This window comes from Mastigoproctus giganteus, chromosome 1 (genome assembly GCF_048544385.1).
Source record: "Mastigoproctus giganteus isolate SK-2022 chromosome 1, ASM4854438v1, whole genome shotgun sequence".
In the NCBI taxonomy this organism is placed as follows: domain Eukaryota; kingdom Metazoa; phylum Arthropoda; class Arachnida; order Uropygi; family Thelyphonidae; genus Mastigoproctus; species Mastigoproctus giganteus.
In genome coordinates, this window is record NC_143575.1 from 68,952,279 (window position 1) to 68,968,185 (window position 15,907).

At 39.1% G+C, this 15,907-nt stretch overlaps 1 protein-coding gene across 6 annotated transcripts in view; it reads right to left on the reverse strand.

Moving 5' to 3' along the window:
- The window catches only part of bru3 (CUGBP Elav-like family member bruno 3), a 714,377-nt gene that overhangs the window by 137,068 nt on the left and 561,402 nt on the right, over nucleotides 1-15,907 (reverse strand). For all 6 annotated transcript variants that reach the window (XM_090373320.1, XM_090373312.1, XM_090373338.1 and 3 more), the window contains exon 10: nucleotides 3,174-3,254. In XM_090373320.1, coding sequence (XP_090229446.1) covers nucleotides 3,174-3,254 — 81 coding nt within the window. The remainder of the gene's footprint in view (nucleotides 1-3,173; nucleotides 3,255-15,907) is intronic.

Here is a 15,907-nt window from a genome sequence, read left to right on the forward strand (position 1 = left end):
CAAAAGCCACACGTGCAGGATGATATTGGGGGAACAGTAACTGAACCCTTTGGAGATGAAAGGGGTGTAATGTAACGTCGTGCCAGACACGCTGTATACTGCAACGAGACACTCCAAAGGCAGAGACAACGGCACTTGTGCTGGTAGTAGGATTATTCTGGACAGCATTCAACACACTTTCTTCCATGGCGGGAGTTGCTTCAAATGTGGTCTGCCCGCACTACTCCTGTTACCTCTAAATGACCTATAATCGCACAAATTTTGATGCACACATGCAAATAAACGATGGTCTGGTATATGTCTGTCTGGGAAGCATTCTCCATAAATTCGTTGAGCGGCTCGTCCACTGCCCTCTGCTAATCCGTATGCTAGGTGCTTGTCTGCCAGCTCACAGTTTGTATATCAATGCATGCTCTTCGTGCGGCAACTACTGCTTGAATTAGTAAACCAGAAATTTTCCCTCTCGCGAACTGATGAACAGCGCCATCTACCGACTTACAGTAACATTTCTGGTTATGGGTTTCTATGCGATTCACATTCCTTTAGATGTTACCTACCTCCCCTAAACGTTTGAACCAATATTTTTGAGACACCCTGTATATGTATATATCACTCCCATGAATCGATGCCTTATCATGGCAGGAGTGTTTGTGCATGTCAATGAAGCTGTCATCAGGAACATATACTCCTATCAGAGACACCTATGATGGACAGATCAAAGCTAAGATACCAGACTAAATCGGTTCGATCCAAAATCTGCCAACCAGCACTGGACCAACATGGCAGATTATGGTCTATTCCCTCAACATGGCTTCAAAACAAAATAAACAGCCCTCATTCCCCCAGAGGCCTGCGAGCTACTACCTAAGGCAGCAGGAAAACCAGCTCAATGGTAGAGGGTGCTACGAATCACTAAGCTCGATCAGGCTGCTTTTGGACATTAGAACACTTATCATTCAGTCTATGAGTACAGATAAATGCTTTTAAGAACTATTGGGACATCATCCGTTTATGTGAGATTCAAAAAAGATTTGGTCAAACTAGAAAATGGACATTGGCTATACTACAAAGGAACAAATAATAGACTGTGTAGTGAAATTGGGTTCCTGACCAACAAAAGCTTTTAAATGCTTTTAAGATGCTAAAATACTTTTAAGCCAAACAGCCATTATTTTCTTCAAATTATTCAAGCTTATGCCCCTACAAGTAATCATAGTAATGATGAAGTTGAAGAATTTTATGAAGACATTTTGCACCTTTACAAGCAGGATGATTACCATTGTACAATTGTAATGGGCAATTTCAATGCAAGAATTGGTAAGATCAAAAACGGAAAAATCTGTCAGCCCATATGGAACTGGAAAAAGAGATGATAGAAGCAGTCTAATTGAATTTGCGGAGGAGCAAAATTTTTTCATCATGAATTGATTTTTCAAGAAGGCCCAACAAAAATGGACATGGAATCCCTCTTTTTTTTTCCCTTTTGTTAGTTGTTGCCGCATTGTCTTCTGTAGCCATAATGCACCTCCCAAGGTTTTTGCACTACTCTGATCCAAGCCTGACCTTTGGGTTGCCAGGCAGGCACTTTACCCACTCAGCTAGCCGGGTCGGCGAATGCCTCTTGGAAATGCTAGTGAAATTGACTTTGATAAACAATAAAATGACATTCACTGCTGCTCAGTCTTGAACCATTTTAATGTTGGAAGTGACCACTGATTACGGAGAGCAAAAATCAGAATTGACACAAGAAAGAAAGAACAAAATTGGTCAAGTCAAATAAAGTTCGACACTAACCAACTATTGAAAAAAATTGTCAAAACTTTGAACTAGAACTGTGCAATCATTTTTGTGTGCAGCAAGACCTTCCCAACACAGGTATTTTGACTGATAATGACAAAGTCACTAAGACTATTGTAGACACTACCTATCCCCTTGCACTTACTGTAAAACAAGAAAAACCAGCCAGAATATCAAAAGAAACAACTGCCATGATGAAAAAGATAAGAGAAATGAAGCAAAGGCAACATAATAAATAAAGTACAATATGTAGAAATGTCCAAGACCATAAGAAAGCACATAAAAGAAGAAATGTGCAAGTTCAACACTGACCTCATTGGAAGAACAATAGAATAAAATCAAGGGCTAAAGAAAGCAAAACAAAAAATGGTTATACACAAGAGTCAAATGTTTGCTTTGAAGTTTCAGGATGGCACAACAACAACAAATACTAAAGCAAGTGGAAGAATTTTATTCAAATCTTTATAATGATAAAGGACAACAACTAGATCTAACACCAGATGCAGAAGCTGTACCAGCAATTTTGGCAGAAGAAGATGATGCTATAAAATCAATGAAAAATGGTAATGCAGCAGGACCTGATAAAGTCACTGTTCAAATGTTGAAAGCTGGAGGCCAGCCGCTATGTAAAGCTCTAGCCAAACTATTTTCAAAATGCCTTCTACTTAAAATACCCGTAGAATGGAAAAATGCAGAAGCAATCCTACTGCACAAAAAAAGTGGCTTTCAAACAGATTTGAAAAACTATCGACCAATAAGCCAACTGCCAGTTGTTTACAAGGTTTTCACAAGATACTTTCAAAAAGAACAGGCACAACACTTAAGCAACACTTACGACCCAAATTATTGCAAATAGTGGTGCAAACACTACAACCATTAAATAACTTCAACAATTTATAATTACAATATATTCGTTTTGAAATTTTGGCCTGTATAGAAGTTCCTTACCCTGTTTGAAACAAAAATAAAAATTATTTCCTTTATTCAAAATATTCAGTGATGTACAGACTTTAAGCAAGACGTAACACAGTTGCAAAGCAACACTGTTATAAGGGTGGTCTCATATTACATTAAGAATGCCTCACAGGTGTGTTACACCTGTGAGGCAATTTCCATTAAAAGACAAAAGAAAAATTTTTTTTTTAAATATAACATTACATTTTCCAGGGATTTCCCCAATGTCAGTAGCAAAAGGCTTATTCCACTTCAACAGTCCTTTTAAAACCCTTATTACATTACTAACTCTTTTCAAAACTAAATTTTTGAATTTTGTGAAAACAAATAAAAGTGTAAAGAATTTCATTTCTCAAAAACAGAATTTTTGATTCAACATAAATAACTTTTGTATATTTAGAAATGATATAAAAATTGCTTACCTTCCCTTTGAGTTTGTGGAACCACAGCAGGCTGCTGTGTTAAAGCCTGGGCAAACTGGCCATATGCAGCTGGGTATGTAGCTAGGGAGGAGGTGAGAGGCAGAGCGGGGAGAGAGCAGTTTATATAATTTATATAACATAAATAAATACATAGATACATAAATTCAAAAGTAAAATTAGAGTTGTAAAATATAGTTAGGGAAGGACGTTACATGGTTGTTTTCCATTAAGATTATTACTAAATATATTACCACTCTTATACCATGTGAAATTAATAATATAGTTTATTAATCTACCCAATGCACATCAGGTTTTGGTGAGCACTGTCAAGAGGAGTCTTTCAGCAGTATGGTCTGATGATGGGTATCTGTAAGATACCTGAAACTACCTTATGTATAGTAGTTTAGGTAGAATAGATAATAAACTACATTATTAATTTCACATAGTGATAGTAAACTATATTATTAATTTCACATAGTGTAAAAGTGGTAATATATTTTTTTTTTATATTTAAAAAATGCATAGTATTAGCAGGGGCAAATGATGCAAGAAAAAAAGCTTACAGAGAATCAACCAAAAAAAAAAAAAAGACACCTCCCATTTCACCTATTCATTCCCTCCAGTAGGTTGTCTAGTTCTCCCTTGAATTTAGCATTAGTAGAGGCATACGATGCAAGAAAGCAAGCTTATTCAGCATCAGCCAATAAAAAACAAAAAAAAAACACACCACTCCCATTTCACCCCTCCGTTCGTTCGAAATACCTGTCCAGTTGAGCCTTAAATTTGTTTAGGCTATCAACTTCAACAACAAATGATGGAAGTCGGTTCCACCAACCAACCACCCGCCGGCCAAAGGCAAATTTCCGCACATCTATCCGACATCCGTCCTTCCTCAATTTGAATTTATGCCCTCTGAGGTGATTATTCTGAGCAAGAGGAAGAATCCCATTGGCATTGAGCATGCTCAAACCATTCAAAGCCTTATACACCTCTATCAGATCACCTCGCCGGTGCCTAGTCTCCAGACTCTGTAATTTGCAAAACTTAAGCCTTTCTTCGTAAGAGCAACCCTTTGTTCCATTCACTAATCTTGTTGCCCTTCTCTGTACCCGTTCCAGCAGCTCTACATCCTTCTTGAAATGAGGCTTCCAGACCTGTATACGGTACTCAAGATGTGGCCTAACCATTGCCTTATACAAGGGAATAATCACCTCCTTATCCCTGCTAGAAAAATTCCTGTATATCATTGACAAGACACCATGAGCTACTCCTGCAGCTCGTCTGCATTGCTCAGAGAACTTCATATCTGCCTGCACAATTACCCCCAGGTCCTTTTCATTCTCCACCACTGTCAGTGTAGTACCGCAGAGTTGATACGTTGCTCTGGGGTTACTGTTTCCCATATGTAGTACTTTACATATGTCAATGTTAAACTTCATTTGCCACCTCTCAGCCCATCTGTTCAACCTTTCCAGATCCTGTTGCAGCAGCATAGCGTCAGTAGTGTCCTTAACAACCCTGCCAACCTTTGTGTCATCTGCAAACTTGGACATTAAACTTGATATACCATCATCAATATCATTCATAAACACCAAAAACAACAACGGACCCAACACTGAACCCTGAGGAACTCCACTAATAACATTAGTCCACGTTGAGCAGTGTCCATTGATTACTACTCTCTGTCTTCTGCCACTCAACCATCCCCTTATCCATAGCAGCAATTTGCCTCCAATGCCACACTGCTCCAATTTGTGCAGCAGTCTTCCATGTGCAACAGTATCAAAAGCCTTTCTAAGATCCAAATATATAATATCAAAGTTATTATATATTTGTATCTTAGAAAGGTTTTTGATACTGTTGCACATGCCTTTCTAAGATCCAAATATATAATATCAAAGTTATTCCCTGCATCCAGTTCTTTTGTGACTACATCATAGTATCCAATCAAATTGGTCAGGCAAGACCTGCCCTTAACAAAACCATGCTGCGCCTGAGCTATAACTGAATCCTTGTCTAGATGATCCTGCAGTGCTTCTTTAACCAGTGCCTCCATTAATTTTCCTGGAACAGAAGTTAAACTAACAGGTCTATAATTACTTGTGTCAGCCTTTGATCCTCCTTTGTGAATTGGGGTTACATTTGCACATCTCCAGTCTATGGGTACCTCCCCTGAGTCCAAAGAAGCTCTCATAATTATGGCTAGCGGTTTGCTTACTTCCTTTGCTGCCTCCTTTAATATAACTGGATAGATCCCATCCACCCCAGGTGCTTTTTTTATGTTTATCCTCAACAATCTCTCCTCCACTTTCCTCTCAGTTATTACAAAATCATCTAGCTCACTGCCAATGTCTACTTTACCTACGTCATTCTCCTTCCTGAATAACTCCTCATGCGTGAATGTAGATGCAAAATACTCGTTTAGATTGTTAGCCACCTGAGCAGGATCCTCAACTGTTGAACCATCAATATCCAGTGGACCAATCTGATTCATCCCTTTCCTTCTTGAGTTTAAATAGGTAAAGAACTCTTTTCTGTTTTTCTTTGCATCCTTTGCCAAAGATTTTTCGTAGTCTGCCTTTGCCTGCCTAATCTCCTTTGTGACTTGGTTACAGACCAACTTGTATCTATCATAGGCTTCCATGTCGCCCATTAATTTGTATGTATTCCATGCATTTTTCTTCTCTGCCACATGTCTCATTAGTTCATCTGACAACCATTTAGGCCTAAATCTTGAATTTATTTAAGCTATCAACTTCTAAAATGACAGATGGAAGTTTGTTCCAGCAATCAACCACCGACTAGTTAATGGCAAACTTCTACACATCTATTCTGCAACTGTCCTTCCTCAATTTGAATTTGTGCCCCCTCTTGCGTCGTCTGAGCAAGAGGAAGAATCCCATCAGCATTGATCTTGCTCAACCCAAACCCTTAAACACCTCAATCAGATCAGATCACCTCGCAGGTGACTAGTCTCCAGACGCTGCAATTTGCAGAACTGAAGCCTTTCTTTGTATGAGCACCCCTTTGTTCCCTTCACCAATCTTGTTCTCCTTTCTACTCAATCTCAGCAGTTCTACATCCTTTTTACAATGAGGCCTCCAGACCTGTATGCAGTACTCAGATGTGGCCTGACCATTGCCTTATTCAATGGAATAATTACCTCCTTATCCCTGCTAGCAAAATTCCTGTATATCTCTGACAAAACACCATGAGCTGTCCTCCTGGCAGCCAGTCTGCACTACCCAGAGAACTTCAAATCTGAATGCACAATTATTCCCACGTATTTTTCATTTTCCAGTACCTTGAGTGTGAGTGTAATACTACACAGTCTGTACTTTACTCTGGGTTACTGCTACCCATATGTAGTACTTTGCATTTATCAATGTTAAAACTTCGATTGCCATTTCTCAGCCCAGCTGCCTAAATGTTTCAGATCCTGTTTCAGTAGCATACCATCATTACTGTCATTAACCACCCTTTCAACCTTTGTATCATCTGCAAACTTGGACATTAAGCCTGATATATCTACATCAATATCATTAATATAAACAGAAAACAACAATGGACCCATCACTGAACTCTGGTAGACTCCACTAATAACATTAGTTCACAAAGAGTAGCTTCCGCTGATAACACTATCTGCCTTCTACCACTCAGTCATCCTCCCATTATCCATAGCAGTAACTTGCCCTTAATGCCACACTGCTCCACTTTGTAAAGCAGTCTTTTACTTGCAACAGTATCAAAGGCTTTCTTGAAATCCCAGTATATGATATCAAAATTATTTTTTGCGTCCATTTCCTTTGTGATTTCATCAGTATCCAATCAAATTTGTCAGACTAGTTTTCCTCTTCACAATGTTGTTGTTGTGGTGTTTTCTGGTGCAAGGGCAACTTAGGTCATATTGTGCCTCACAAATCAATTGAATTTATGTATATGAACTGCTTGTGCAGCACTTTGAAACGGTCATACATTTGAATTTGTTTTAAATAGAAAAAGAATTCAGAGAGAGAGATTTGCTTCTTTACCTATGATGCTATTGAGAAACAGAGGTTGTTGTAGACCTCAAATGAAACTAAAAGCCGTTCTTCGGGCATTTCTGAACAAGCTACATTCAAGGAGTATATGTTTTACTGTAAGTGGTTGCGAGCAGTGCGCACACCGAGGATAATCATTTCCTGTAAGCTGATATAAATGTGTGAGGTGAGTGTGACCTATTCAGATTCTGGCTAAGATTACTTCTTTTCTATTTTTATGAAGGCAAGATGTCCATAATTGCGGTTCAGATTTTACTTGAAATAGCTTATTTGTTTGCATTTTCCACAGAAGTGTCCACTGTTTCATGCATGTTCTCCATATATTGTGTCTATAATCAGGATATGAGACTAGATCATTTGCACATTCATTTCCTGGAATACCACTGTGGCCAGGGATCCAAGAGAAGATAACAGTTTCCTGATGCTCATATAGTTGCATCAGCTTATGTCTTATGAGTTTTAATAAAGGATTGTTAGGTGAGGAAGTGCCTTTTAAAGCTAAAATAGCACTTTGTGAATCAGTATATATTATGCTTTTATTTATTGACAGGAGTGAGATGTTTTTCAAAGCATGCTTAACGGCATGGAGCTCAGCGGTATAACTGCTGCATTCGGATGGAAGTGAAAATGAGACAGTTGAATTAGGGAAGACACCAGCTGCACCCACTTCATTTTCACACTTTGACCCATCAGTATAGATCTTGGTAAATTGGGGATACTTTTTTGTATGAGCAAAATGGAGTTGTTGGATCTTTGCTATGGAACATTTACCCCATTGCTCAAAGTATTCATCAGAAGAAAGTGTGAAGATAGTCAGTCCACAGTGGATCTGGATCTTTTGATTCTGAAGATATTATCAAACTGAATGTTCCAGCTTTCTGTTTGATTCTGCAGTCTGATACCAGTAGGCCGAATTGTTCTGGGTTTATTTGCATAGTGAGTTTTCCACTGAGGATCATGAAGTAGTGAACAAACAGGATGAGTAGGCAGGCTTTTAATTTCAGCTGAGTAGTTCATCAGCAACATCTTTCTTCTGATGCTAAGTGAAGGTTGGTGAGCCTCAACATAAGGACTTTGAACTGCTGATGTTCTGTATGCACCATGACTATCCTAAGAGAAGAGTGTTGGATGGGCACAAGTCGGGCTAAGGTGTTCTCCTCCCTAGCTGAGTCATAAACAGGTGCTCCATAGTCTAGCCGAGATCTAATTAGGGACTTATATAAGACCCTAATTAGATCTCAGCAGATGACCCGGAGTATATTCATTTTCTTTGCACAAGTAGTTCTTATTTTATGTGCTCCAGGAAGTTTAACTTATCAAAAATTAGCCCTAGGAGATGAATACTGTTCACGACTAGTAGAGGGTAATTGGCCAAGTGCAACTCAGGTTCAGGATGCATTCTGTGCTTTGTGCAGAAATGTAGGGCTGTAGATTTGTGGCTTGACAGTCTGTATCTATTTTGTGCCATCCATAATTCAATGTTATTTATGGATATTTATAGATGCCTCTCGATACAGTTCATATTCTGGGAATGGCAGGATATGGTAAGGTCATCCGCATAGAGATATGAGACAACAGTGTTTGGAATGCGGTTTGTGATATTGTTTATTCGTATTGAAAACAGAGTGCCTAAGAACAGAGCCCTGTGGTATTCCTTCTTCTTGTATGTATGTTTGAGATAAAACCTGCCAGTACCTAACTTGGAAAGATCTGTGTTGAAGGAAGCTTTGAATAAAATATGGCAAATGCCCTCTCATATGAATAGAATGGAGATCTCTTAGGATACTGTATCACCATGTGGTATCAAAAGCCTTCTTTATGTTGGTTTCTGATGAATGCGTTTCTTATGTTTGATTCAGCTTTTGTCATGAGGTCTAGGGAAAATCTATTCTTTTGAAAACTAAACTGATTGTTAATGATTATGTTTCGGGATTCAAGATACCAGCTGAGTCGATGGTGAACCATTTTTTTCCAAAGTCTTACTCAAGCAGCTGGTGAGAGAAATTGGTCTAAAATTGAGAGGAATTGAATGATCTTTTCCAGGTTTCGGTATAGCCATTATACATGGTGTTTCAAAAGTGATGTTCAATAAATTAAAGGTGAACTGTACAGTCTACAATATGCAAAAAAAGCCTAGTAATCACGGGTCCTTGAGTGAATCGTTTTTGAGATATTGCACATTTCTAGTTGGGATCCACCACTGGCTTGTTTTTTTAGGTTAGGTTATGTTCATTCTCTCCCTTTCTCCTCTCTCAGTGCTCTGAGACGTAGCAGGCACACTAGTACTTGCCAAAGGATAGTCAACATGGAAAGAGGTTACAGCAATGAAGAGTATGCGGACATGCACTTCATGTATGGTAAAGCCAATGGCAGTGCATGTTTGTACCAAGAAGCATTTCCACACCAAATGCAGCCCAGCAGCTGCACATTTATCAGGGTACGTCAACACCTTAGACACCATGGGCGCTTCACACATGGAGTACGAGCAGGTAAGTCCAGCAGCATAACACCTGATGTTGAGGAAAGGGTGTTAGAAAGAATAGAACAAAATCCAGGAATTTCGACATGGAGGGTTGCTCTGTAAGAGTATGTACTGAGTCATAGCAGTGTGTGGCAAATTTTACATAGTCAATTACTGTGCCCCTACCATATCCAGCGTGTACAAGGTCTCAGAAATAAAGACTACCCTCCCATAGTGAACTTCTGCCAGTGGATGCAACAACAGCATGTCCTGAACCCCCAATTTTTAAACAACATTTTGTTCACTGATTAAGCTGGGTTTACTCGTGATGGTATTTTTAATTTTCATAACTGTCACGTTTGGTCTGACGAAAATCCTAAGTCACAATATTAGCAATGTTTCTCGTTGAATGTCTGGGCAGGACTACTAGGAGACTGTCTAATTGGACCATACTTTCTGCCACACAGGCTAACAGGAGAACTGTACCTTCAGTTCCTGCAGAATGTTCTTCCAGACCTCCTTGATGATGATAATGTTCCACTTCAGCAAAGCCAGAACAAGTGGTTTATGCATGATGGTGTACCGGCACATTTTGCTCGAGTTGTGACTCGGTATCTAACTAGAGGGGAACAGGCATACTGTGTGTTATCCAACACTCAGTCTAGAACTCTGATGGATCCAATATCTTTCTATTTCAGAAGATTTAGGAGAAGTCCGGTTGGTCTGCCTCCCTAAAATCCACTCATGCACACCTTCTCGACGGTAAGCCCTGCTACGTCACTTAGGTGGCAACGAACGTGTAGAGTGGTTCTCTTCAAGACGTCTTTGGTCAGCATGAAGAGGAAAAGACCAAACCCTCCAGCACATGACGCCACAACAAAACAAGTGGCCCTCAGTCCCCAGTGGCTTTCACTCCTCCTCTTGCGGTAGTGAGTGGAAGCAGAGGGTGTAAAGAATCTCTGGGTATGCCACGCATGGAAACTGAACTTGGCGTGTTGCAATGTAAGTATCATTCATATCTTAAGATCACTATCATCAGTGAAGATAGCATATTAGAGCTGGAAAAGGAATTAGAAAATGTGAATAGGAATATCATTGGTCTGGCTGAAGAGGAAGAAATGAGAATTATACCACTTAAAGTTTATCAAGTGGAAATCTACTGTACACCAATGGAAACAGTGAAAGGAGCGAAGGTGGAGTTGGATTTCTAGTCCAAAAAGATAAAAAAAAAAAAACAACATTTTGGAATTCAAAAGTAATCACCAAGGGTGTCAAGACTGCTACTCAGGATTTCTAAGAGGTATAAGCTAAAGTTTATAATGATTTATGCACCAACATCGAGCCATGATGATGAAGAGGTTGAAGAAATGTACACCGAAATTGAGTCTTTTAGATGGGCAGAAAACCTTCTATACTATCATTATGGGAGACTTCAATGCTAAGGTTGGAAAGAGACAAAACAGTGCAGAAAGGAGAACTATAGGAAATTTTCGAATTGGTGAAAGAAATGAAAGACTTGTGGAATTTTCAGAATCTCGAGGATTGTCAGTAATTTACACTTTTTTCAAGAAAAGGGTGAACAGAAAGTGGACATGGAAGAGCCCAAATGGATTAGCAACTAATAAAATTGACTTCAACCTCACTATCAGAAGATATCCTTTCCAAGGAAGTGAAGTCGACATTGCTGGACAGTGCAATGTCGAATCAGTCTGGTGTGACATAAGCATTGGAAGATCAAAATTGAAAGTAGGAGTGTATTATAGGCCTAATGACTCTGGTCAGTATAATAAGAAACTGTACAGGGAAATAGAGTGGGCCAGTAAATCAGAGTGTCTTATAATGGGAGATTTTAATTTCCCAGATATTGACTGGAATTTGTGGGTTGGTCACTCACACACTTGCAAGGCTTTTGTGGATTTATTGGATGATTGTTTTCTACATCAGCATGTTTGGGAGGCAACTAGAGGGAGTAATACTCTAGATCTGATTATCAGTAGTGATTCTTCATGCATTAAGAATCTGCAGATAAAGGAACCACTAGGTGGCAGTGATCACAGTGTGCTGAAGTGGGATTTATTCAAAGAGGTAACTACCATCAGGGGTAAAGGGAAGGGTTTTTGCTTTCGTAAAGGCGACTATGGTGGTCTGAGACAGTATTTAAATTCTGTACAGTGGGACCAACTAATGTTGTTACCAACAGCAAATTCAAAATTGGGAAGCATTCAAAGAACTTATCTTTAGAATTTATTAAATTCTTAGATAAAAGAATTTATCTAAGATACTCAGATACTAAATGAGTATCTTGGAAGCTACTAGGCTTTACATACCAACTAAGAAATATTTTTCAAGGTTTAGGCCTAAATGGATGTCAGATGAACTAATGAGACATATGGCAGAGAAGCAAAATGCAAGGGATACATATAAATTAATGGGTGACATGGAAGCCTACGATAGATATAAGCTGATCTGTAACCAAGTCACAAAGGAGATTAGGCAGGCAAAGGCAGATTATGAGAAATCCTTGGCAAAGGATGCAAAGAAAAACAACAAAGAGTTCTTTACCTATGTAAACTCTAGAAGGAAGGGATGAATCAGATTGGTCCACTGGATATTGAGGGTTCAACTGTTGATGATCCTGCTCAGGTGGCTAACAAAACTAATTAACCCCAGGAGCCTGAGCTGGATATCATCATTCTTCTCTTTCTTGGTGATTCCTTTCTATTTTTCTCTCTCTCTCTCTTCCTCTGTGTCAGGGTAACTCGGGAATCCCCCCTCCCTTAAATCAGCAGTCATGTGCATTAATACAGAAAGACAAATGATACTGAAACTGAAGAACAGTGATGGTGTATTTATAAATAGCAGAAGACTACTACAGAGAATTATACAAGGAATGAGGGAATTATGCCAGCAGTGGGGAAGATGGATCACAAATTAATAAAACATACGACATACCTGATAACCTTCCTGATGAGGAAGAACACGTGTTGAAGAAAATGAAGAATTGGAAAGCCCCGGGGGAAGATGACGTTACTGTAGAGTTGTTAAAATTGGGAATGGCACAAAAACTGGCAACACTCTTCACAAAATGAATTAGAAAAGGCATGATGCCTAAGGAGTAGAATAATGCAATTATAGTTTTGCTACATAAGAAATGAGAAAAATCAGAAATTGGAATTTATAGACCAATTTACTTGTTATCCCACATCTACAAGTTGTTCACAAGGGTCATTACTAAAAGATTATAAAGAATGCTTGATGAGAATCAACCGAATGAGCAAGCTGGCTTTAGGACAGGATTCTCAACTATGGATCACCTTCATGTATATCACAGCTATTGGAGAAAGCAAATGAATATAAAACACCATTATGCCTGGCATTTGTGGATTAAGAAAAGGCATTTGACTCCATACGGCATAAGGCATTGTTTTGGGCACTGGAAAGACAAGGCACAGATACCCCACATATTATGATTTTGAAGAAAATATATATGAGAATGCTACCTCCTTTATGAGACTAGACAAATACAGTTGGAAATTTAAAATCGAGAAAGGAGTTCGACAAGGAGACACAATATCTCTGAAGTTATTTACTGCTGCCCTTGAGGAAGCTTTCAGAAGATTAGACTGGTTGCAGAAAGGAGTGAATGTGAATGGAGAGTACCTAAACCATTTACGATTTGCAGATGACATTGTAGTCATAAGCCATGATCCCAAAGAATTAGAGGAAAATCTTAATCAGTTATGCAGAGTTAGTAAGGATTTTGGACTAAAGATGAATACGACTAAACAAAAGTAATGATGAACAAGTATGCCATAGAAAGGGATAAATGATTGAAAAAGCAGTAATTGAAAAGGTGGAGTCATATACCTATCTGGGACAAGTCATTAGATATAATAATGATAAATGGCTGGAAGTCAAGAGAAGAATAAATTTTGGATGGATAGCATTCAGGAAATATAGTTACATACTGAGGAGCAATATCCCAATTTGTCTGAAATGTAAAATAATGAACCAGTGTATACTTCCCACCACGACTTATGGAAGTGAAACTTGGGCACTCACCAAAAGAATGGAAGAGGCTGAGAACTATACAGTGAAAAATGGAACGAATTATATTGGGAATCAGACTGTTAGATAAGAAGAGAAACACATGGATTAGGCAGCAAACTCAAGTAAAGGACATTCTTACCAAAACTAAAGAACTAAAATTGTCTTGGGCAGGACACATAGCTCGAAGACATGATGACAGATGGACTAAGAGAATAACAGAATGGTACCCAAGAGGAGCTAGAAGAAAACCTGGAAGACAAAGGCGGAGATGGATAGATGAAATTCATGAATTTGTGGGTAGTAAATGGATGGCCAGTGCTCAAAATAGAAGGAACTGGAAAGTTGCTGGAGAGGCCTTCATCCTGCAGTGGATTGAAAATGGCTGATGATGATCTTACTAGAAGATATGATCAATGGTGGATAGGTAGACGTGGGCCTGTAATGTGGCCTCCCAGATCACCAGACTTAAATCCTATGGATTTTTGTATCTGGGGTCATGTAAAAAGCTTGGTGTATACTTTTGACATTAACACAACTAAGGAATTGCAGCGTCAAGTTGAACGAGCCTTTCAGCAAATCAGAAATGACCCAGGAATGCCTGAGAGGATTCGCAACTCAATGCAAAGAAGACTACAAAGCTGTGTATGGATGCAAGAACAGCATTTTGAACACTTTTTGTAACATCCTGTAAAATCCTGTGGTTTTGAAACCAAAAATTAAAAATGTATTATCTTATGTTTAATAAAACCATCCTTAGCAAAGGATCCACAACTTTTTGCTACTATAGTCAGTGGCAGATCTTAACAGAAAGTGTGCATTATCTCGAAAACGGTTCATATGCGGCCCGATGTTCACTGGGCTTTTTTGCTTATTTTAGTTTGTAATTTTCACCTTTAAGTTATTGACCATAATTTTTGAAACACCCGAACAATATCTCCTGGAGAGTGAGGACAACTATAAAGCCTTAACTCAGTTTGCGCAGGATCTTTTTACTAGAAGAAGAACATACTCACAACCTTAGCTGGAATTTTCTCACAAATTAACCACTCGTCATCCACAATAAAGATCCTTAGATGTGTCAACCAAACAAAAACCTAACAGCTACAATCTGAAAAACTAATCATTAACTTAACCTGGATCTGACCACTGGCTTAAACTGGAGTCATTATCTGGACTTGACCACTCATACAGACGGGACAACATATCCCAGGAATGGCATACGAAGACCTGACAAAGACATTGTGCAGTTTGCTGCCGAAACATCATTAGGCGATCTGAATCGGGTACCCTCACTTGGTTCACTTTCTTTCCCTTCCCTTGGCAGGGACTGGTTACTCTGTAGCCCCCCCTGCCATCCCCTATCTTCACCTGGTGAGGCATGGGCCTGCCCTGCCGACTTTTGGGGTTATCCCATTGACTATTGACCCCATATTTCTGTCTTTCACCCCCCAGTCTTCAGTCTCCCTTCCCTCTCTAGCTATCTTGCGACTAGTGTTTGACCCTTGCCAAAACTACTCAAGCCCCACACTAAATTAAAAAAAAAAAAAAAAAAAGAACTCTAACCCATATAACTTATATCTCGGCCTGACCCAATTTCTAGCTTTTCTCCCCCCCCACCCACCATTTTTTTTTTTTTTTTTTTTTTTTTTTATAGGTCCTAGCCACTGAAATCTCAGGAAATTAGGTGGCAGGACCTGCTAGAGTAAATAGTAAATTTCTAAAATACTGGTGTACCTGGTCTGCCTCCACGAGGTATAGTGTGGGCAACGGTGGGCCTCAACGGTGGACCCAACGGCTAAAAGACCAGATGAACAACGGTACAAAACATTACATGCCACAATATCCACACACTTTTAAACCTCTGGCCTCTACAGTGTTCTGTATAACACCACAATGTATATTACGCGGAGATGGGGGAAACCCCTGGTGCCGTTAGACCCTAAACACACTATACACTATATAAGAATGTTGTTAGGAAGTGGGGAATATATGTTCTGAGAATATCCGATTGAAAAATTTTAGTAATGATGATAGTGGTTTCTGATTGAGAAGTTGAAGCATTGTATAGTAAACCCCTGTCAGGGCCAGGAGCACTGTTTCTTGAAGTATATATAGATTCTTTCAGTTCAGATTTTGTGAGTGGCTGGTTATATAGTAAATGACATGTAGCATTGAAATTCAGT